The sequence below is a fragment of the Adiantum capillus-veneris genome, chromosome 1 (assembly GCF_014529385.1).
Source record: "Adiantum capillus-veneris isolate H3 chromosome 1, ASM1452938v2, whole genome shotgun sequence".
Taxonomy (NCBI): Eukaryota; Viridiplantae; Streptophyta; class Polypodiopsida; order Polypodiales; family Pteridaceae; genus Adiantum; species Adiantum capillus-veneris.
In genome coordinates, this window is record NC_140931.1 from 158,637,184 (window position 1) to 158,660,747 (window position 23,564).

General features: G+C 43.7%; 1 protein-coding gene across 1 annotated transcript; it reads left to right on the top strand.

Moving 5' to 3' along the window:
* The first annotated feature begins 206 nt into the window (after positions 1–206).
* LOC147465886 (bacterial trigger factor) lies at positions 207–22,306 on the top strand. The gene is made up of 8 exons (XM_086522545.1): positions 207–364; positions 20,552–20,640; positions 20,719–20,786; positions 20,909–20,991; positions 21,082–21,190; positions 21,496–21,506; positions 21,598–21,699; positions 21,771–22,306. The coding sequence occupies exons 1-8, from the start codon at positions 314–316 to the stop codon at positions 21,918–21,920; spliced, it is 663 nt and encodes a 220-aa protein (XP_086378671.1). The 5' UTR covers positions 207–313; the 3' UTR covers positions 21,921–22,306.
* The last annotated feature ends 1,258 nt before the right edge of the window (positions 22,307–23,564 follow it).

The following is a 23,564-nucleotide window of genomic DNA, read 5'->3' on the forward strand; positions in this document are numbered from 1 at the left end:
CAAGGCAAGTGTTGGGCTGCTGAGATCGCTCGTCCAAAGATGGGCGGGGGTTGAATCACAGACCCCATCGTTGAAAAGTGAGAGCTAAACCAATCATCTAGCTAGATATCGTTGAATGATGGCCCCGAATTTAAAAATATAAAAATGATTTGATTGCTCGGTGTGTAAACCAGTCCCATTGTGAGATGGGCGGGCTCGTTTTCGGTGTGTAAGCAGCCTTGAATTTGGCCTTTTGGGTGAGCTCAAGTCCACCCTCGTTATCTCTTGTTCAAATAAATGAGACGTGTGAAGCTTTGAAGCGTAGAGGGGCGCGATGGCAGCTCAGGCAGCTCTTCACGCCACCTGTTTTCCTGCGACTACTAAGGTGGTTAGCATCTCTGCTCTGTGTAATTATATTTTGCAAAGAATGCTTACTTGTCTACAATGAGCTTTGCATTAGATTTGTGCCCAGTTGGGGAGCTCCTTGCAATCAGTTTAGAAAGATTTAGTAGTCCTGTAGCAGCTTAAACTCTTTGAAACAGCATTAAACAGTAAACAGAGATATCGGATGTGTGCAATCATACGCTATAGAGTTTCTTTTGAGGATGATGTTTTTAACTTAGTTTTACGAATAACTTTGAATCAAGGAATATGTTTAAGTGATAATTCCGAGCACTGTATTTGAGCCTGACAGGAAACCCCCCATTTCAATGTAGTACATGACCACCTTTTTGTAGAAATGAAAACTATGGTCTTCGAGATAAAGAGATAATAATTCGAATGATATAGTGACAATACTAAAATGTACCTGGAATTAGGTCCCCCCAATCTCGGGAAAATGTAAACGTTTCAAAACATCTTAAGTGCATAACTGAAGGGTGAGTTTAGGAAATGAAATTAAAATCCATGAAAAATGGAAAGTCAAAAGACTTGTTGTGTGCATATAAAGAGATGGTTGAGTGCACATTGATACATATGTGTCTTTCTTTTTCTTATTTTCCCTTTAGCGTTTTCTTCTCTTTAGAGTGTGTCCTTGAACTATATAGGTTGTGAACATATATGTTTTGAAGCCATTAGGAGAGCTATATATTGGAAGTTGCGCCACATCTCCAGTATTCAACGGCTGCCTCCCCTCACTCGATAAAGTGCTTGCCGGAGTTTGTGGACATTTAGTAGCCAGTAACAAGTGCCGAAAAAAATCCGTTTGATTTGGAGGGTTACCCTCATCCAGCCTTGTAAAGTGCTGGCTTTCCTCTTAAGACAATTCCAGCCTCCACAGCTCCGTGCTGGTGGGTTCTTCTTTTAGAAACAAGAAGATCCTTTCATTAGTTATGATGAGAAAAAAACTGCCCTGTGAGCTACCAACATTCTCGTATCAGGAGAATACAACTGGGGCTGGCGGAGACTCTCTAGAGTCTATTGCACAGACTATGTACAACAGGCTATCTCATACAAAGGCTACCTCATACAATGGGAGGGAGCAAAAGCCACACAAGTGGCCTGTAGTGCACTCCTTGCTGGAAGGACTATAAGGATTCCGCCTGCCAGGTGCTGTGGAAGCTTGGCATCTACGCTCTGCTTGATCAGAGAAGCCTTGCATGCGATCATGCTGTCCACGAAGAATGTGGATCAGCTCCAAACAGAGCGGTCGAACATTCTTCGCGGGGGGGTCTAGTTGCCCCTCAAAAACTTCGAAGCAAGTAGAGAGTCATACTGCTCAAGAGCTTCTACCTCATGTCTCTCTTTTAGTTGGCGCCATCATGAAGTCTAGGCACCCCTTTCAATATTTCTTTATTCAATTGCATAGACAATCCGGACACGTAGATCAAAGTCTCACAAAGCTGTCCAAACCTGGCGAGGACTGAAATTGCAGCTTTTTGACCCAATTTCGGCATCATTACGATGCCAAAACCCCTTTAGAGGCTTTTTGGTGAACTGTAACAGAATTTCAGCGTGCTGTAATTCTGTGTTTTTCCATTGTCAGGTGCCCAAAGCCTTGTCTAAGCATCCCAAGGCCTTCCCGAGGCTCCCCTGGCGTTCTCTTGCAGTTTAGGTGCGAAACCCTAAACCTACAAAAAAACAGAGTAGACTGTAATTCTCTATTTTAAGATCGTTTTTAGTGGAGCGAACACGTCTACGGTGTCCCAAGGGCTCCTGCACGCAATGGGATAGTCCCCTTGTGATTTGGACGAGTTTTTTGTTCAGAAGGCTCTTGCCTTGGCAAACGTGCATAAAACCCCCTGAACTATACATAGTCAATTGAGAAGCCCAACTAGTGGGGCATTACCATATGTGCAAAGGGGAGAGAGATGCACGAGAGCAAATCATCGCGCTACATGAGACAAAGGAAAAGGCAAGCTTTTCATTATCTTCCCTAAGAAAAAGGAACCTCGAGCACAGTTCGGAGCACTCAACTTGAGCAAAGTTCAACATTCAATTCCGTTGCACCTTACATCAACACACTATTTGGGACCTGAAGATGGGCTGGTCCCCCTCCTTAAAGAGAATCTTTATTAGGGAGAATCTTTTTTACGCTGGTCAATTCCTTCTCGTGCAGGAAATTCGCGAGGGACGAGCTCTCAATTCTGTTTCCGTCTGTACCTAGAGTGTGAAGCCCTACAGACGGTTCCTGATTCTGTTCTCAAAATCCCCAAGGATAGGTCGAGGCCTCTTTGCTCCTTCTCCATAATGGAGTACCTGCAAAAGCACAAACACGAAACAACTTGTATCACGAATTCACAATCGGTACCTGTCGCTCCGAGTACGGGAAAGCAAACTCCGTGTTCTGGCTTCTCTCGTTCACTTGCAGATTCTCCACCGGAAGGGCTCCTTGCTACTAGCGCCGGCAAATCTGAGAAGCTGAGAGAGAGTGTATTGCTTTTATAGGCACCTGCACCCGATAGGAATAACTGGTGCGGTGCCGGCAAGAATAGAGGCAAGAGGTAGCGTTAGAGAGGGGGAGGGGTTGGCGGCAAAATTGGCGAGAGGAGAGAGACTCGAGAGGGAGAAATTGCACATTAAATCAGCCAGCCAGCCAGCCAGCCAGCGTTGATCCTTTAAAAAAAAAAAAGCCTTGCTATATTTTAAGTGGGTTGTCGGTCACTTTTTTCTTTAAAAAAAAGTGTGAACCTGGACAAAACTCAATAAAACTGAGTGAGTTGAAAATTGATGCTACACAGTCATATTCCAAGTGTCCCCGGATGCAGTTTTGAGGCATAGATGCAATGCAAATACAAATTCCTCTCCCCGGAAAACACTTAAAAATATTTCGCTTTTTAGAAAAAGCTTATGAGAACCCATCTTTATTCTTGTGCTTGCGTCTTTAGACTCTTTACGCGTATTCCTTTTTCCAGTTCGGGTTTCCTGCCAAACCATCGGAATATTCCCTTTCCGATGCTTCCGCCACCCATCATGTGACGCATTGGACATGTTTTATCGACTTCCAGAGCCCAATTTTCTCCTTCTTTCTAGATAGGGGTGTCTAGAAGCCTCGAAGAATTAGTACCGGCAATTTTTTGAGCATGTTCGCATGACCTGCATGTTCGAACGATTCCATTAGATTAGGTTTTCCAGTCTTGGAATGCTCTTGCATAAATGGTTTGTACACGCATTTTGATAGATACTATTACACTACGGTGGACATGTGGCATGACGAGCTTGTAGTTTTAGGTTAGAGGAATCCAACGAGCTATTTCTCGCGTCGATCCGATTCCCGGGTGAACAGATATGCGACGGTTTCACCCAAAACTGACCCCCACGGCCAAACTTATTAATAACTGTCATTCCTAAGACTCCCATATCGCTCAATAATAAGTATCTTGTTGAACCAGCTTGTGCATAATCCCATTATAGCATTAGCGGTGCCTACCTGGATGTCATTTGATGCAACAAAGAAAAAACAATTCCACAGTATTCCATTGGTCCAACCTAGATATACTACCATCACACCGATAGTGATGCACCTTGTTCATCATCTCATGCCACAACAACTACCACCCTGATTCTCCCATCCCACGCACAATGATAGTGATGCACCTTGGACAAATGTCACCATTATATCAATGCTAATAGATAATGAGAGATTCTAAGAGAAACAATACCAAAAGGCTTGGCAAACATTCTTTCAGGAAGTTCATAAGCCCAATTCCTAGCCTATAAAGGGAGCCAAGCAGCTAGTGTTTTCATCAGATTAAGGTAGCACTAGCAAAGAGAGCAGAATGTTTTTCAGCCGTTTTTCAGCCTTTAGGCCTCCGAGATGCAGTCCGGTATGTCAGCATCGAGCCTCCCCTTTGCCATTCCCTGGCCGGCATTGAGTGCTCCATTGCTGCCCATCATTGCCATCACCGAGATCTGCGTTTTTAGCTTTGCTTTACACGAGAGATCTGTTGCGTTTTACGTTGCACATCTGCGTTTTTGCAGCCAGCTTTCAGCCCTTCATTCCTCACATTGGGAGCGCAATTCAGCCCGAGATCTTCCCCTTGGTGGCCATGAGTAATCCCACTTAGAGAAGGATCCAAAGGTGCATCAAAACAGCCCCGCAGGTGCCTTGTCTTCTTGAGGAGTTATTGCGGCAACGGTCATCATTTGAGTCTGTAGAGTTTGCAGTGAGGTATTGCATCGTGTGTGTACATTCCATTTATGCAATTTAAAGCAAATACCACATTGGTAACGTTGTGGGGTGCCCTTGAGAGGGTTGGTTGGGACCCCATCGGGTGTCATTCTGCTCCTCTCTCTCTTTCTCTCTCCCTTTACACATCTCTACCACACTCTCATTCCCTCTCTTCAGCGAAAGGTAAAAGGAACCATCATTCAAGCTAAAAGGAATCACTAACATAAAGAAAGAAAGAAATGGATTTGTGGAAGTGTAAAACCTAGATCTTCACCATTTCAATTTTGCTGCACCTAAAACTCTTCGAGCTATCTGAAGGTGAAGATAAAGGGGTCATCTGCAAAGCGTACACGCTTCTTGGATCTGCTAACGGCCCCGAACGTAGATTTCTGACCTAGGTAGCCAGAATAATCTGCTGCACGATCTTTCCTTGGAGAATTATTCAAAGCCTTCATCACTTTATTGACCAACTGCATAAAAGCCCTCAATTGTTTGAGGCGTTTAAGGAAAAAACATCTTGTGGTAGATCGTCCTTTAAGTCCGGTTCATACCTCTCAAGCTATTTATGTTATTTATAGTGTTCATGATAGTTCTATGATGTATGTTGGCCAAACCTTTCGAACAAAAGTTTCGAACAACATTTTTTTCGTTTTCAGGAACAGGTAAGAGAAGCGAGAAAAGTTCAAAGTAAGAGCAGTGTACGTGAAAGTGTGAAACTCTTGTATGCGGCAATAGCAAAACATGGCTTTGAGTCTTTCCGTTGTTTTCCCAACTCAAAGGACAAAGAGAAGGCCAATGTGGCTTCTAGTGTTGTGATTGAGGAGCTGTCAGATGTAGAGGACATCTTGTGTGCCACTTTGTCAAATGATGATGCTTATGACCTTGATGCCTCTCTTAATGTTCATTCACAGGACATGCAAATCACCAAGAGTGATCTTATTGATGCTTTGTTGACTGTCAATGATGCATTATCCAAGACTTGGATAGTTGATTCCGGTGTTCATTTCATGTGACTCCTATCAAGGAGTGTTTCTCTACTTTTGATGTAGGCAAGCATGGCCATGTATACCTTGGAAACAATCATGTATGTTCCATTGAGGGTATCGTGTCACAAAGTGATGACGTGGCTACCAAACCCTAATTTCAGGCTGAAACCCTAAAATCCCTGCAAACCCTAAAAATTGCCAGAAACCCTAATTTGCAGCAAACCCTAAATTCTGGCTGAAACCCTAATTCAAAAAACCCTAATTTCTGTCAGCAAACCCTAATTTCTGCCGGGGGTGCCACGTGGCAGCAGCAGTACGGATTTCCGCGTTTTCCGGCGGAATTTGCAATGGTAGCTTTTCTTGCTTTTTCTACGCAAATAGCAAGAGAAAGAGAGAAAAAGTCTTTTGCTTTCTTTTGGGACTCTCAGATAGAGAGAAAGAGCAGATGCTTTTGCTCTCAGGGCTTTTGATTTTGAAGCTTTTGGGGCTTTGCTTTTGGGCATCCCTTGTAACCTTTAAATAAGTGGTGAGGGCTTCACTTCTCAGAGCATCTGGACGTAGAGTTTGAGAGTGAAACCCTAGCCACTCTCTTGTACTTTGATCTGATTAATATAAAAAGAAATACCGAAAGGGGCGCCAGTCTTTGGGGCCAATATCTCTAGGCACGGAACTCCGCCGGGCCAGTGCAAATCTATTGTGATCTGTGAATTGTTTTGAAGTGGTTATTTGGTGTTGTCGCGGTTGATTCTTGACTTGGAGTGTCCCAAGTCTGTTATAGTGGTATCAGAGCACGGCCGATTTCTCTTCTACGAGAAATCCGATCCCCAAATTTTTTTCCGCGGCACCTATGGCTTCACGCAAGGATCAATCGATTCCCTCTGTATCTAGAGATGCGGGCAGGGATCACAACGAAGATTCTGGCAGAGAGTATGGCCCGCCTCGGCCTACCCAGGCGGAGCGGCGAGAGATGGAGCGTCGCCAGCTGATCGGTGATGCAACGAAGATGATGTTCAATTTTGCGAAGGACCCAAAATTTGCAAAATATATGAGCAAGACTTCTTTTCAAGAAGTGCATGAGTAGTGGTAGAAAACCACTACACCCACTCCCGAGAAACCTTCTGCTCACAAGAAATATTCAGAGAAGGAATTAGAAGAGGTGGTTGATGCACGGATTGCTTAGCTTTTTGACGCGCAAAAGAAAGCCAAAAAGCAGAAGAAAAGCACCGACTTCCAGGATATTTGGGTCGTCAGTCGACTTTTGACAAGGCAAAGAAACGGAAGAAGCATGTTCGATTTGAAGGAGTACCCAGTTCTTCTTCTTCTTCTTCTTCATTTGACACTTCTTCTAGCTCTTCAGATTCGAGCGAAGAAGACAGAAAAAGTAAAAAGCGAAGCAAGAAACAAAGCGTGGGCAAGGGCAAGAAAAAGGCAAAGAAGGCTACATCTCGCCCAGAGACTGACAGTTCTATTGAGGACTCGTCTACAGACAGCTCAGATTCCGATGACGGAAACTTTTATGCGAACAAGAAGAATTTTTACAAAGCTAACCAGAATGACTTTCTCGAAGATAAAAGCAAGAAAGTTCGAGAGTTTAAGGAAGGTGGACACTCGATCAAATTTGATACTTTTTTAGGATACTCAGATGCTTTGAAGGCTTTGTCTTTTATACAGCAGTTTGACATTGCTTTCGCGGGAGGACGCTACTCAGAGCACTCCAAGATTCGGAGAGCTGCCTCTTACCTTAAGGGGAATGCTCGTACTTGGTGGTCCACGCTTCTTTTAAACAAGACTGCGCCAATTAAATGACTGAAATTTAAGAAGCTTTTTATTTCTTCTTGGTTGACGCAAGAATATGAACGAGATATACGAGCTGCTTGAAACCATCTTCGGATGACCAAGAAAGATACAATCAATGCTTACTGTGGAAGATTCTGGGGCTCTTCTACCCGCCTCTTCATTCAAGAAGATCTCGTTTCGAGGACAGATTGAGCGGTTCACGTTGGGTCTATCTACAGAGATCCGAGATCACTGCTTGGAGCAGAAGTCAGCTTCTATTTAGGAGTTGATGAGTCATGCGAAGCGGGGCTTTTCCATTCACTCTGGCAGTCTGACCTACCCTATAGATGAGGCCATGACACAACGAGCCGAACAGACTTCTGGGAATGAAAGTAGAAAGAAAAAGAGCAACCTAGAGAAAAAGGATGCATGACCCAAGCTTACTCCTGAGGAGAGACCTCGCTTCATCAGAGAGGGGAAGTGCTTTGGATGCGGGGAACATGGACATATCTCCGCGAAGTGCCCTAAAAAGGCACAGAAAGAACAAAATGATAAAGACGATGACAGGCCTGAGAGTTCGAGAGCAGCTGAGGAACGTGGTAGAAAAGGCAGATAGAAAAGCAGAACTGGTACCACATAGTGTGGGACCTGCACCGAATCTAATGAATGAAAGTACAAACTTTGCCGCTTTTGGGGCAAAGTGAAGGATCAGGAAGCTCTTTTGAAGGAGCCAAGGCCAACTTCTTTTCACTTGGAATTGGCGGCTCGATTTGGAATTACGCCCGACAGACTGACGCCACAGGCGGAGGTAGTTCGACTGGTACCCGGATGGGATGTTGCCATTACACCGAGCATTGGCAAACTTCGTTTGCAATGACAGGGGTGTTCAGGGCACGCGAGTGACGTTCTACTTAGGATCCCTTGGTACCACAAGAACTACTCCGTGGTTGACTACCGGGCCGAGAAAGCGACTTTGATAAATGAAGGGCTTAGAGATTGTTCTTGATGAACTTCAGTTTCTTACTCATTCTTTTGGGAGAGAACCGAACGATGGATAAAGGTTGAATATGTTTTGACATGATCAAAAGAACGCCAAGATTTTTCTCCACACTCATACCGATTGCTTTTCAGAGGGCCTGAAGATCAAACCATTGATCTGATACTTGGAAGCACGTCACCGAACCGGCCACCTTTCCGTGTGAGCCGAGTAACAGAAAGAAAAGATTATGAACCAAGTGAAAGACCTCTTGGAAAAGGGTCTTGTCCAGCCTAGTACTTCACCGTATTGCTCTCCAGTATTGTTGGTTTTGAAGAAAGATGGATCTTGGAGAATGTGCATCGATTATAGAGCTCTCAACAAAATCACCATCAAGAACAGATTACGGATTCCTAAAATCGATGATATACTCGATAGGTTACAGGGATCCTCGTGCTTTAGCAAGATTGACCTGAAGAGTGGATATCATCAGATCCGAATTGCGTCGGAAGACGACTAGAAGACAGCCTTTCGGACTACTTTTGGGTTATTTGAGTTTTTTGTGATGCCTTTTGGCTTTACCAATGCTCTTGCGACATTAAACCGGATGATGGACGGGATTTTTCGAGAGTACAGGCTATTTGTTGGCACTTTCGTTGATGATATCATTGTTTTCTCCAAGAATGAGGCAGAACACAGAGATCATCTGCTTCAGAGATACACTTTTTGGACACTTTGTCTCAGCAGCAGGAGTGCAAATGGATTCGGCCAAGATAGAGACTATCTGTGATTGGCCCGATTTGAAGAATGTCCATGAAGTTGGAAGCTTCTTGGGTCTGTGCTCGTACTACAGACGGTTGATTCGAAGGTTTGCAAAGGTTGCTTCCCCTTTGCATATCTTGATACAGAAAGGAATCCCTTTCTTGTGGGGATCCACAGAGGTGACTGCCTTTCAGACATTGAAAGAGAAATTGACTACAGGACCAGATTTGACTTCGCCGGACTTGCAGAAGTCATTTGAAGTATTTTGTGATGCTTGTGGTCGTAGTCTGGGTGCAGTCTTGATGCAAGAGGCCATGTCATTGCTTACGAGAGCCGATTGTTCTCTAGGCCGGAGATGATAGCACAGATATAAGAGAAAGAGCTTTTGGCGGTTATCCATGCTCTTACTCAGTGGCGGCATTACCTACTCGGAGCGGATTTTACTGTTTTTACAGACCAGCAGAGTTTGCGCTACTTCTTGTCATAGAAGCAGCTTTCGGAAAAGCAGATGCGGTGGGCGAACATCTTGTCACAGTTTCAGTTCCAGGTTGTCCACGTGCAGGGACAGAAAAATGTGGTGGCAGATGCTTTGTCTCAGAAGCCATTGGTTCTGGCTATTTCCACGATACATCATAGGAGCTTCGAGGATATGGTCGATCAGTATGCCACAGATATAGATTTTGCAGATATTTTCACACGGACACGGGATGGGGAGACAGTAGCTGGATACTCCCTTTGGGAAGGCTACTTGATGAGAAAGACTATGTTGTGCGTTACACAGCCGTTGAGGGAAAAGGTTATGACTGAATGCCACTGTCCACCTTTTATGGGTCACCGCGGCATTGCTACCACCATGAAAGGGGTAGAGAGATACTTCTTTTGGCTGAGACTCAAAAAGGATGTGAAAGAGTTTGTGCGCAGTAGAAGGTCAAGTTTGACAGGCGTAAGGCATAGGAATTGTTACAGCCTTTACCCATACCCACCTGCCCTTGGGAAAATATTGAAATGGATTTCATTTTTGATCTCCCGAGAACACAGAATGATCACGATGATTTTCCGATTACATGGCACGTCTGAGACGATTGTCTCCGACAGAGACCCCAGATTTATGAGTTTGTTTTGGAAGGCAATTTGGGAGAACATTGGCATGCGGTTGCAGTTCTCGTCATCGTTCCACTTGCGGACTGACGGGCAATCTGAGATTGCCAATTCAGTGGTTCTAGATTTATTGAAGTCTTATATCTCAGATCAGAAGACTCAATGGGAAAGATATTTACCTTTGGTGGAATTTGCCTACAATAACACGATACACTCTTCGATGGGGAAGGCGCCATTTGAGATTGTTGAAGGTGCTGCGAAGGTTCCACCCTTCCTGAGCTCGAAAGATAAGATCTTTGAAGCGGATGAATATACGCGAGATCTGGATACGGCTTTTGCCAAGGTTCGCGAGACTTTGCAGAAGTCTCAAGAACGACAGAAAAAGGCAGCGGATCGCCATCGACGCGACATGAAATTGAAGGAGGATGATTGGGTGCTCTTACCTTTTGAGAAGGCACGCCTACGAAAGAAAAAGGGAAAGGAGAGGCTTTTTCCAAAGCTTAGTATGCGATACTATGGCCCTTTCCAGATTACTGAAAAGATAAATGATGTCTCCTTCCGATTGAAACTGCCAGATACTTGGAGGATTCACAATGCATTTCATGTGAGTCTCTTGAAACCTTTTAAAGCTGATGTGCCTGATGATGGGGAGCCCGATGAGCAACCCGAAGTGGAAGAAAACGAGGAGATCCTTGTTCCTGAACAGATTTTGGCACATAAAGATACGAAGACTAAAGGTAAAGTCCGAAGGCGGTTCTTGGTTAAGTTCAAGAATTATCCTGCACTAGATGCAAAGTGGATGGAGGAGGAGGACCTAGCAGATACTCCTCGGATTGTGAAACTTTACCTCGATGTTTTGGCTTAGCATAGTCTACTCCAAATGGAAATTCAGCTTGGCTGAAGATCTGGTGCAGTGGGATGCACAAGAGGGGAGTTACTCCGCTCCTTTGTCAACAGATGCCTTGATTTTGATACTAAAGTCATTGATGTCTCTTTGAGCTTCAGCGATACTGAGAGCTGACAGTATTCTGCTCGATGACTTTATGAAATGGAATTCCTGATACTGATACTGATTTGTTCTTGACTTCTTTTAAGTGTAGAAACTGATAGACGAAATGATTGCAGCATTTTGGTCTACTTGAAAATAGACATGGTTGCAATAGGGGTTAGTCAATCGGACATCGATGAGGTCTCGATTGGACCTAGATGTGATTGCTAGCTACATTGTCGATAAATCATGGTCTAAGATCCGAATGAATGTTAAATGTCATGTGATGTCCTGTGATGTCGTGTGATGTGACTGTCGATTTGGTACATGTGCTAGATGTGTGTTCCTAGTACGTAGGTACTAACAGTCAGCGTCTGCTGAGACGGTTTATGGCTTTTGTCGGTTTTGCAGGCGTAATCGCGGTCGATTACAATGCTTTCAAGAGGGGGGTATGTCACAAAGTGATGACGTGGCTACAGACAAACCCTAATTTCAGGTTGAAACCCTAAAATCCCTGCAAACCCTAAAAACTGCCAAAAACCCTAATTTGCAGCAAACCCTAATTTCTGTCAGCAAACCCTAATTTCTGCTGGGGGTGCCACGTGGCAGCAGCAGTACCGATTTCCGCGTTTTTCGACGGAATTTGCGTTGGCAGCTTTTCTTGCTTTTTCTACACAAATAGCAAGAGAAAGAGAGAGAGAAAAAGTCTTTTGCTTTCTTTTGGGACTCTCAGAGAGAGAGAAAGAGCAGATGCTTTTGCTTTCAGGGCTTTTGATTTTGAAGCTTTTGGGGCTCTGCTTTTGGGCATCCCTTGTAACCTTTAAATAAGTGGTGAGGGCTTCACTTCTTAGAGCATCTGGACGCAGAGTCTGAGAGTGAAACCCTAGCCACTCTCTTTTACTTTGATCTGATTAATATAAAAAGAAATACCGAAAGAGGCGCCAATGCAAATCTATTGTGATCTATGAATTGTTTTGAAGTGGTTATTTGGTGCTGTCGCGGTTGATTCTTGACTTGGAGTGTCCAAGTCTGTTATATATTGGCACTGTGCATCTCTCCATAGATGGCACAAATGAGCTTGTCTTGCATGATGTTAGATATGTGCCGGGAATCAAGAAGAGTCTGCTTTCTGTTGGTCACATGGATATGCATGGTTACAGCATCTTGTTTGAGAGAGGATCATGGAAAATGACTAAAGGCTCAAGGTTGATTGTAAAGGGCACAAAGAAAGGGACACTTTACTGCATGCATGGAAAGGCCATGTTGGGCAAGTTTATTGCGTTGGTTGAAATTAACTCTCACATGGAGTTATGGCACAAGAGGCTTGGCCATATGAGCCAAAAGGGCCTTTCTAAGCTTTGTACTTTGAACAAGCTTGATGCTAAAGGCACAAAGCTTGACTTTTGTAATGAATGTCAATATGGCAAGCAAGTAAAGTGTTCTTATTACTCTGGTGTCTCTCGTAAATCTTGTGTGCTTGATCTTGTACATTTTGATGTATGTAGCATGCCTACTAAGTCTATGGGAGGTGCATGCTATTTTGTCTCCTTTGTTGATGATCATTCTAGGAAAATTTGGGTTTATTTGCTTAAATCTAAGGATGAAGCCTTTGCTATGTTTAAGAAATTTCATACATTTGTGACCACCCAAATAGGTAGAAAGCTGAAATGCTTGCTTACGGACAATGTGAGGGAGTTCACAAGTGCTGAATTTAACAAATTTTGTGAAAATTTGGGCATTAAGAGGCCAACTTACTGTGCCATACAACCCCTCTTCTAATGGTGTGGCTGAAAGATTCAATAGGACACTTTGTGAGAGGGTGAGATGCATGCTGTCCACAACTAATCTCTCTCATGGATTTTGGGGAGAAGCTTTGAAAACTGTAGTGCATATATGCAATCGATCCCCTCATATGTCTTTGAAAGGTGACATCCTTGAAGAGGTTTGGTCTGGCAAGCCTGCTTCATATGATCACTTACGCATTTTTGGTTGCGAAGCTTTTGTGCATATTAGACCTGAGTTGAGGAGCAAACTAGATGCCAAGTCCATTAAAGGCCTTTTCATGGGATATGTTGAAGAAGGCGAAATGGGTTACAGGATTTGGTTACCTCAGCTCAAAAGGATTGTGCGCAGCCGAGATGTTGTTTTTAATGAGGCAAGGCTGCTTCAAAACAATTGTGCCTCAAACCATGACCATAAAATGGTCAAATTTCAGCATGACTAGCCACCTGTTAGGCCTATTCTTGACCCTCAGGATGCACCACATATGGCTGAAAATGTAGATGATCTAGTGGTGTTTGAGCCAGAAGATGTTGGGCAGCAAATTGAGGCTCCTAAAGGGCATTTGCAGCCATGAAACAATTCTGAAAATGGTGCTGAAAATGATGTACAGCAGCCCATTGTTGATGATTTTATCATGCCACCTGATGTAGACCCATTACCGGATAATGTGGATCATTGGGTGAGGTGGTCTACTTGTCCAAGACGGATTGTGAGTAGATATGATCCCTCTTTGCATTACATGACAGATGAGGGAGAGCCTCTTACGTATAAAGAGGCAAAGACATGTGAGCACAACGACAAGTGGGAGCTTGCTATGCAGGAAGAGATTAAAGCTTTGCATGCTAATCATACTTGGGATTTGGTGGAATTGCCCAAAAGAAGGAAGGCTATTCCTAACAAATGGGTGTATAAAATCAAGACAGTTGATGCAAAACCCAAGTATAAGGCAAGGCTGGTTGCAAAGGGATATGTTCAAACCAAGGGCATAGACTTTCAAGAAGTGCTCTCTCCTGTAGTGCAGATGACCACTTTGCGTGCATTGTTTGCCATAGTGGCTGCCCTTGATTTGGAATTGGACCAAATGGATGTACATACCGCTTTCTTGCATCGTGATGTGGAGGAAGAGCTTTACATGAAGCAACCCGAGGGTTTTGTTATTCCTGGCAAGGAACATTTGGTATGTATGCTCAATAGAAGCTTGTATGGGGTGAAACAATCATGTAGACAATGGTACAAGAAGTTTGACCGCTTCATGCTCAAACATGGTTACAAAAGAAGCCATGCAGACCATTGTTTGTATATCAAACGTGTGAGGATGGTAGCCCTATCATTCTTGTGCTCTATGGGGGATGATATGTTGATAGCTGCAAAGAAAAGAAGCACTGTCGATGCTCTTAAAGAGCAACTAAATCTGCATTTTCAATGAAAGACCTTGGGGCAGCTCAACATATACTTGGAGTGAGGGTTAAAAGGCAAAGGGAACAATGCATATTGTATTTGTCGCAAGAAAAGTACATTGAAAAGGTGCTGGACAGATTTAACATGGCTGAAGCAAAGCCTCTTAGCGTGCCATTCCAGCCATATGTCAAAATCTCCAAGGATGATTGCCCCAAGTCAAAGGAAGAAGCCAATGACATGCAAAGTGTGCCTTACGCTTCAGCTTGTGGTTCACTTATGTATGCTATGGTTGCTACTAGGCCTGACATAGCCCATGCAGTGGGAGTTGTGAGCCGGCTTATGGCTAATCCAGACAGGTTGCATTAAGATGCAGTGAAGTCCATTATGAAGTACTCGAAAGGGACTAAAAACAAATGCCTCTGCTATGGTAAAGGACCATTGGAGTTGAAGGGATTTTGTGACTTTGACATGGTCGGTGATGTGGATACACGGATATCCACAAGTGGTTATGTGTTCACTCTTGCAGGAGGTGCTGTTTCATGGTGTTCTAGATTGCAAAAGATCGTTGCATTGTCTACTACAGAGGCTGAATATATTTCAGCCTTTGAGGCTTCCAAAGAAGCCATTTGGTTAGCACGTCTATGCAGTGATTTTGGTTTGCCTAATAAGGCACCTATGCTTGGTTGTGATAGCCAGAGTGCCATATGTCTGGCAAAGAATGCCATGTTTCATGCACGCACAAAGCATATTGATGTGTGGTATCACTTCATTCGAGAAGTGCTTGAGGATGGCCTTATTACATTGGTTAAGGTCCATACATCACAAAATCCAGCAGATGCTCTCACTAAATGCTTACCCAAAGCACAACATCAGCTATGCATACAGATGGTGGGAGTCACGTAGCTTAAAGACGCCATTTATGCCTTTAAGTGGGAGGTTGTTGGGTTAAAGGCCCAAATGACCCCTTTTATGTACATTTTTAAAGGTTACTAACCTTTGTGAACTTGGCCACTAACTTAAAAATGGTCCTATACTTTAATAAAGGGAATGAGAGCCAAAAATTAACACTCTCAACTTATTCCCCTTACAAAATCGTGCAGCCTCTCTCTCTCTCTCTCTTCTACTTCGGTTTCTCACGCCCCCATCTTTGCATATCAACGCCTCCTCTCCAAGGCCCAAGTCTTGCACATCTCCTCGTGCTCTATCACTTGCACACGTTGCTGTGCACTCATCACAGTTCGGAGCACTCATCTTGAGCAAAGTTCAACATTCACATCTGCAGCCCGCTGCACCTTACACAATGATATTCTTGACAGATTACAGGGATCCTCTTGTTTCAGCACGATCTATTTGAAAAGCGGGTATCATCAGATCCGAATTGCGCCGAGAGATGTCTACAAGACACCTTTTCGGATGAGCTTCGGTTTATATGAATTTTTGGTGATGCCCTTTGGCCTTATCAATGCTCCAACAACTTTTAACAGAATGAATTGAATGATGGATATGATTTTTAAAGAGTACAGATCTTTTGTTGGAACTTTCTTTGATGACATTATAGTCTTCTCCAAGGATGAGGCAGAACACAGACAACATCTGCTACAGGTCTTTCAGGCATTGCGAGATCACAAGTTGGTGATCAATGCCAAGAAGAGTGAATTTTTCTTATCAGAGAGACACTTTTTGGGACACATCGTCTATGCAGCAGGAGTGCAGATGGACTCCGCCAAGATTGAGACTATACGTGAGTGGCCCGATTTGAAGAATATCCATGAAGTTAGAAGCTTCTTGGGCTTATGTTCTTACTACCGGCGGTTCATTAGAAAGTTTGCAGAGGTTGCTTCCCCTTTGCATAGCTTGACATAGAAAGGAGTCCCTTTCTCGTGGGGACCCACAGAGGTGACTGCCTTTTAGACTTTGAAAGAGAAATTGACTACAGGACCAGTTTTGACTTTGCCGGATTTGTAGAAGTCATTCGAAGTATATTGTGATGCTTGTGGTCATAGTCTGGGTGCGGTCTTGATGCAAGAAGGCCATGTCTTTGCTTATAAGAGCTGATTGTTTTCAAGGCCGGAATTGATAGCATAGATTTATGAGAGAGAGCTTTTGGCGGTTATCCACGCTCTTACTGAGTGGCGACATTACCTACTCGGAGCCGATTTTACGGTCTTCATTGATCATCAGATTTTACGCTACTTGTTGTCATAGAAGCAGCTATCGGAAAAGCAGATGCGGTGGGCTAACATCTTGTCACAGTTTCACTTCTAGATTGTCCATATGCAGGGACAGAAGAACTTGGTGGCAGATGCTTTGTCTCGGAAGCTGTTGGTCTTGGCTATTTCCGCAATTAATCATAGAAGCTTTGAGGACATGGTCGATCAGTACGCCACAGATCCAGATTTTTCAGATATATTCAATTGAATACAGAATAGGGAGGTGGTAGCGGGATATTCCGTTCGGGATAGCTACTTGATGAAGAAAACGATGTTGTGCGTTACATAGCCGTTGAGGGAAAAGGTTCTAACCGAATGCCACTGTCTACCATTTACGGGTCACCGCGGCATTGATACCACCTTGAAAGGTGTGGAGCGATACTTCTTTTGGCTGAGACTCAAGAAGAACGTGGACGATTTTGTATGCAATTTCTTGGTATGCCAGAAGGTCAAGTTTGACAGGCATAAAGCACATGGATTGTCACAGCCTTTGAACATTCCCACCCGCCCCTGGGAAAGTATTTCTATTGATTTCATTTTTGATCTCCCGAAGACACAGAGTGAGTACGATGGTATCTGGACTGTTATTGACAGATTTAGCAAGCAAGCTCATTTCATTCCAGTGAAGAAAATAGTCAAGCCGGATGATTTAGCGAGACTGTTCATTGCCCAGATATTTAGATTACATGGCATGCCTGAGACTATAGTCTCTGACAGAGATCCCCGATTCACGAATTTGTTTTGGAAGGCTATTTTGGAAGGCTATGCATGATGGAGCTGATGGTTATATTGTCTTGTGGGTGACTACCATGGGTCTATACCTTGCACTTTCTTCTAGGGTGAATTTAGGCTTATCTTGGATTCATCTAGGAATATGGCTATTTGGAAGAACATTGGCACCCGGTTGCAGTTCTCGTCATCTTTCCACCCACAGACAGATGGGCAATCTGAGATTGCAAATTCAGTCATACTGGATTTATTGAAGTCTTACATTTTGGATTAGAAGACTCAATGAGAAAAGTTTTTGCCCTTGGTGGAATTTGCCTACAATAACACGATTCACTCTTCAACGGGGAAGGCGCCATTTGAGATTATTGAAGGTGCTCCGAAGGTTCGACCCTTCCTAAGTATGAAAGATAAGATTTTTGAAGCCGACCAGTACACGAGGGACTTGGACACTGCTTTTGCCAAGGTCTAGGAGGCTTTAGAGAAATCTCAAGAAAGACACAGGAAGGCTGCAAATCGACACCGTTGCGATTTGAAATTGAAAAAAGACGATTGAGTGCTCTTACGTTTTGAGAAGGGACGCCTGAGAAAGAAAAAGGGAGAGGAGCGGCTTTTTCCAAAGCTTAGCATGAGATACTATGGACCTTTCTAGATAAAAGAAAAGATAAATGATGTCTTCTTTAGATTGAAGCTGCCCAATACTTGGAGAATTTACAATGCTTTTCATGTGAGTCTCTTGAAGCCTTTTAAAGGCGATGTGCCCGATGATGGGGAGCCAGATGAGCAACCCGAAGTGGAGGAAAGCGAGGAGATACTCGTTCCAGAACAGATACTGATACATAAAGATAGAAAGATTAAAGGTAAAGTGATTAGGCGGTTCTTGGTTAAATTCAAGAACTATCCTGCATTGGGTGTGAAGTGGATGGAGGAGGAGGACCTAGCAGATACTCCTTAGATTGTGAACCTTTATCTTGAAGCATTCGGTTTAGCATATTCTACTCTGATAGAACGCCGATTTCAGCATGGGTGAATCTAGTGCAACGGGTTTGCACAAGAGGGGAGTCACTCCGCTCCTTTGTCAACAGATTGCCCCGATTTTTTATATAGAGTCATTGATGTCCCTTTGGGTTTGAGGATACTGTTGGGCTGGCAGTATTCTGCTGAATGACTTTATGAACTGGAATTCCCGATAATGAATATGATACCGATTGATTTGTACTTGACTTGTTTGAGTGCAGGAACTGATAGACGAGATTACTGCAGCATTTCGGTCTCATAAATCTCTATAGACATGATTGCAATATGGATTACTTAATGGGGCATCTGTGAGGTCCTGACTGGATCTAGATGCGATTGCTAAATACGTTGCCGATTAATCATGGTGTGAGATTTGGAATGATTTTGAATGTGATTTGTCCTGTGATGTCCTGTGATGTCAAGTGATGTCCTGTGATGTGACTGTCGATTGGTACATGTGCTAGATGTGGTGCCTAGTGCGTCGGTACTAATAGTGAGTTTCTGCTAATTCAGTTTATGGCCTCTGTCTGTTTTGCGAGGGTGATTACAATGCTTTCAAGAGGGGGGTATGTCACAAATGGGATGACGTGGCAGCAGACACGGACACACACAGATTGGCCGGACATGACATGGCAGACTGTACGGAAAACCAGCCGTAAAATCTGCTGACAGGCTGACGTGGGAGGCTGTACGGACTGCCGTACGGAATCTCCGCAAATCGCGCCGCAAAAAGCGGGCTGTACGGATTTGCGCTGGCTGAAATTTTACTGGCAGCTTTTGGGGCTTATTGCTTTATTTGGAGAAGCTTTTAGATTATTGCTTTTGGGGCTTTGCTTTTGGGCATCCTTTGTACCAATAAATAAGTGGGCTAGGGTCTCACTTCTCAGAGTATCTGGATGTAGAGTCTGAGGGTGAGCACCTACCCACTCTCTTGTACTTTGAACACAGATTAATACAAAAAGAAATACCGAAAGGGGCGCCAGTCTCTGGGGCCAATATCTCTAGGCACGGAACTACGCCGGGCCGTGTCAACTTAACTGTGAAGTGTGAACAGTTTTGAAGTGAATCTTTGCTGTGTCGCGGTAGAATCTTGACTTGGGGTGTCCAAGTTTGTTACACTTTTCACTAGGGTTTAGGCACCTGGGCCGGTTATGTCACGTCATCACTTTGTGACACAAGTGGGATAGAATCGCCCTTTAATTTTACATCAATAGTGATTTCTTTGCCTTTTTAATTCTTCAATGTGGCCTTTCTTGCTCAGTAGTTGACCACGACGTGGCTCTTGTGGTACCAAGGGATCCCCAATTGGAGGTCACATGTCACGTGAAGCGGAATTGAAATGGTGACAAGATTTAGATTTTACACTTCCACAAATCTTTACTTCTTTCCTTGCTTGAATGTGTGCCTTTTGAGCAGTTGGACCAGCGGTCTGAAGTGTCAATGACTGCACAACTAGAGGTATATACATATAGACTGGTCGCAGACTGTCCCCATGTGTCAGCTGAACTAATTGGAGCATAGATGTTCTGCCCCTGGAAGAGTCTCCATGCCCCTTTCGAGTATCCTTGTTCGCATGGCGGTGCGTGCAAGTGTGATGCTGCTCGCTGCTTCCCTTTGCAAGTATGTCCCACAACCCCACACCACCTCCCCCCCCCCCCCCACCCTCTCCCCGTTACCCCAACCCCTACCCACCCAAAAAAAGGAAACCCCAAAAACCCAACACGGCTGTGTTGCTACTGCCTGTTTGGAGCCTCTGACGGTGGTATCCTCCTCTGGTGATCCCTCTTTCACTTGAACGCGTTAATTGAGTACAAGCCTTGTTACAGTGCAATCATGGAAGCTTGATCTCTGGCTGAACTATGTCATTTTGGGCTTGTAGTACTAGTGCAAAATGTGGCTTGAGAGAAGCATTTTTAGAAGCAAAAGGTGTGGCTCTCCCTCCAGCTATGCACTCTGGATTTTCTGACATTGTTAGTTTATTGCCTGTTCAAAGAAACCAGTTGCCAGAAATGAGGACTGCACATTAATTAAAGTAAGAGCATTGGAACTTGGTCGATGAGATTTGAACTTGCAATCCTGCCTATGAAGAGCTTGCACATCATTTCTTCTAGACCACTATGCCAACATGTGTGTTTGCCTGACTGTACTTGGATGTTCTGCACTTGCCTTATTTGCTGTTTAAAGATATACTACAGGTAGTACAAATTGTATTGATGGACATCTGTTTTATGGTTTGGCAATCAGCTCAGGGCAGCCTCAAAAGCCAGCATTCCTTCAGAATCTATGTCCTTTTTGCAATTCTGGAGAGCTTCAAAATTTTTGAAGGAATCCAGGTACAAAAACATCTATAGACAATCAATGTTAACCTGATGAGTCAATGGGTCGTTGAGAGTGTCAAATTTTACATGCAGATTAACTTGTTCTCCTCCAAATACATCAGTAACCAAAGTCACTGGTGTTGCTTTTGCGACATCGTCAGGTCTGCAACTTCAGAAGTTTTGAGTAGATTGGATGAAACAGTGTGTCAAAGCTGCATCATATCTGCTTGACATTTTCTGGCTATACCGTATCATTTTCTTGTGTCATTTTTCTGGCTCTCAGGCCAGATGGAACGTTCTGTTAGTATTCGTTTTAAAGATGAGGCAACAGTCACTTCTGAGCCTTTTGACGAGAAGCAGTTGAAAGTGAGAAGAAGTGGGCACTTTTAATGTCAAATTTTCTGTGTGTTTTTTGCTTTGATTTCTCTGCTTTGTTTCATATTTGACTGTTTACAGGTTATTGTTAGCTTGACTTCTGTCGGAACGCGGAAGGCCTTCGAGGTTGTGTTAGAGAACTTGCGAAGGTCGGCACCAGCTGTTCCAGGTTTTCGCATGGCAAAAGGAGGTAGGATTTTGCAACGTGCCTTGTTTTATGCACAGCTTAGATGCAGGATGTTTACAACAGCTCAAATTCATGTATATCATGCTGCAAAAGATGTAGAGAAAGAACAAAAAGGGTCTTCTTCTATCCATCTCATGTTTATTTGAGTTGGGTTTCTTTTGTACTGGGTGGGCATCAAGATTGATAGTACCTTGTTAGTGTTTGCACGGTTTTGGCTCCTACGAAGATTTTTTGCAGCTCTCTGATTCATTTGGTGTTTCGGAAATCACATGTCTATATTGCTGCTTGATGATTGGAGAAAATGTCAGGGAAGTCTGTGGTGAGTGGTTTTTTTGGGCAGTTTTGTGTGGTGTTCCAGTGCCGTGCAAATGCTTATCAACCCTTTTGTCCTGCACTTGTACATGTCACAGATACCAAGAGATGTCCTTTACCAGATGCTTGGTCCAAGTAGAGTGGATTCATTTGTTGTCAAAGAGATTGTCTCCTCATCTGTGCTTGAGTATGTAGAGAAGGTAGCCATTTTGGACATTGGCAACACGCGGATCTGTAACGGAGTAAGGTCTAAATTGTTCATTTTTTGCAGGAAGGTTTCAAGGTGAAAAAGGACTTTAAGACAGTTCAGTCAGACAAGGAGCTGGTTGCTCAATTCAAGGCAGGGAAAGAATTCGTGTTTGAGGCAATTCTGAGCTTGGAAGATGTAGAGGCAGAGATTGCCAGTGTGGAGGAAAGCTAAGTTCATACATTGTATGCACCTTGCCTTTGCCATGCACGGGCCTTTGTAACACTTCCCTGCTCTAGCATTTGAGCGCGGTCATTTCCGAAAGAAAAAGAAGGTTCTCTTGATATTTATTGACTTGAAAGGAAAGTCTTTGAAGTTATATGGGACTAGACTAAAGTCCTTGCGTTTCCCTTTGCATGTATGTGGGACTAGACTAAATTCCTTTCATCCCCCTTCTATAGACTGATTAGCTGGAGGTTTCAATCTTGCCTACCTTGGCACGCAGGAACGCTCGGGTGATTGCGAAAGCCGTGCTCATCATGTGGTAATTGTAAATTTTTCAATTGTTGTGTCAAATGCGTCTAAATGAATGAGAAAAAAAGGCTCATAACTTTTAAGTATGCCTGATATTAAGGTCTGGTTGGGGTGGAAAAGCTGCTCTGCTGTCCAATACACCAATGTTGGTCTCTCCGTAAATTTTTCAATATAAATAAGGGTGACTTGGCCTAAGCTAGTCTGGAGAGCAACTTCTAGGCCATAACGAGTGGTGATAGACAATAATTACTAGTTTGCTCATATGTGAAGATCAGGATAAAGTTGTCTTTTCCTTTCCATGGGGTAATTTTTTAGTCCAACATGTCAAAGTCGACGATGTGGAAGCGTAGAGACCAAGGGGAGAAAGCACGAGAGAGAGAGAGAGAGAGAGAGAGAGAGAGAGAGAGAGAGAGTCTCTGCACACCAATCAACCTTAGCAATGAATAATTGATGTGATTACAATTGGGGTTGAGGGTTGCTTAAATACTAACCTCAGTAAATTACCCTACCCAGTTTTTGACAAATAAGTAAAATAAATACTTAAAAGCCAAACTAAATAATGGGATGCTATTGGACAGTTCACTTGAGATGCCAAAATTCTAACGATATGTCGTCCCTAGATACTTGGGCAGCTCTGTCTTCAATATATTGCTCTGTGACATACAAATGCTTGATCATGTCCTAGCTTTTGTGTAGAACCCATGTAGCTTGGAGGTTGCAAAACACATGAAAGGATTGTGGGTGTTTCGATTTGAGGGAATAGGTGTTATAAATTTAAAGGACATGGATAGCTGTAGTTGGCCACATTCGTAGGAGCTTCATGTGGAGGAATATTTCTTGGTAGGGATTAGGCTTGGTGCTCTCCCAACTTTGAAAAAATTATACTTAGATAGCCTAGAGTACTACTGGAGAGAGACAAGTGTCATGACAGCTAGACAATTGTTATTGGAGGGAGGGCAAAGACTTATTAATGATGGGATACCTAGCCTTGCAAGATGTGGGTGTGACAAGTGACCTTTTTAAAAACGTCGAACTAATGTAGCCAACTTGGAGGGGCTTATGGGTGCTAAGGCTGAGTTTGTCATCTTGCATCCTCAGCACGCTCTTTCGAGCATCTACAGATTTGGTGTTGTGACAAGATTGAGAGAGTGGATGTCTTTGTTGGGCAGCTTTCGAGCTTCATGTCTCTCACAATTGGTCATTGTCCGTTGCAAGCCCTTCCGAGCTTGACAAGCCTGAAAATTTTTGATGTGTTCGAGATGTGTGTTCCGAGTCTCACAATATCATCATTGCCCATATTGGAGTCTTGCGTAGGGCCACATGCCTTCAAGATGCAAGCGTATG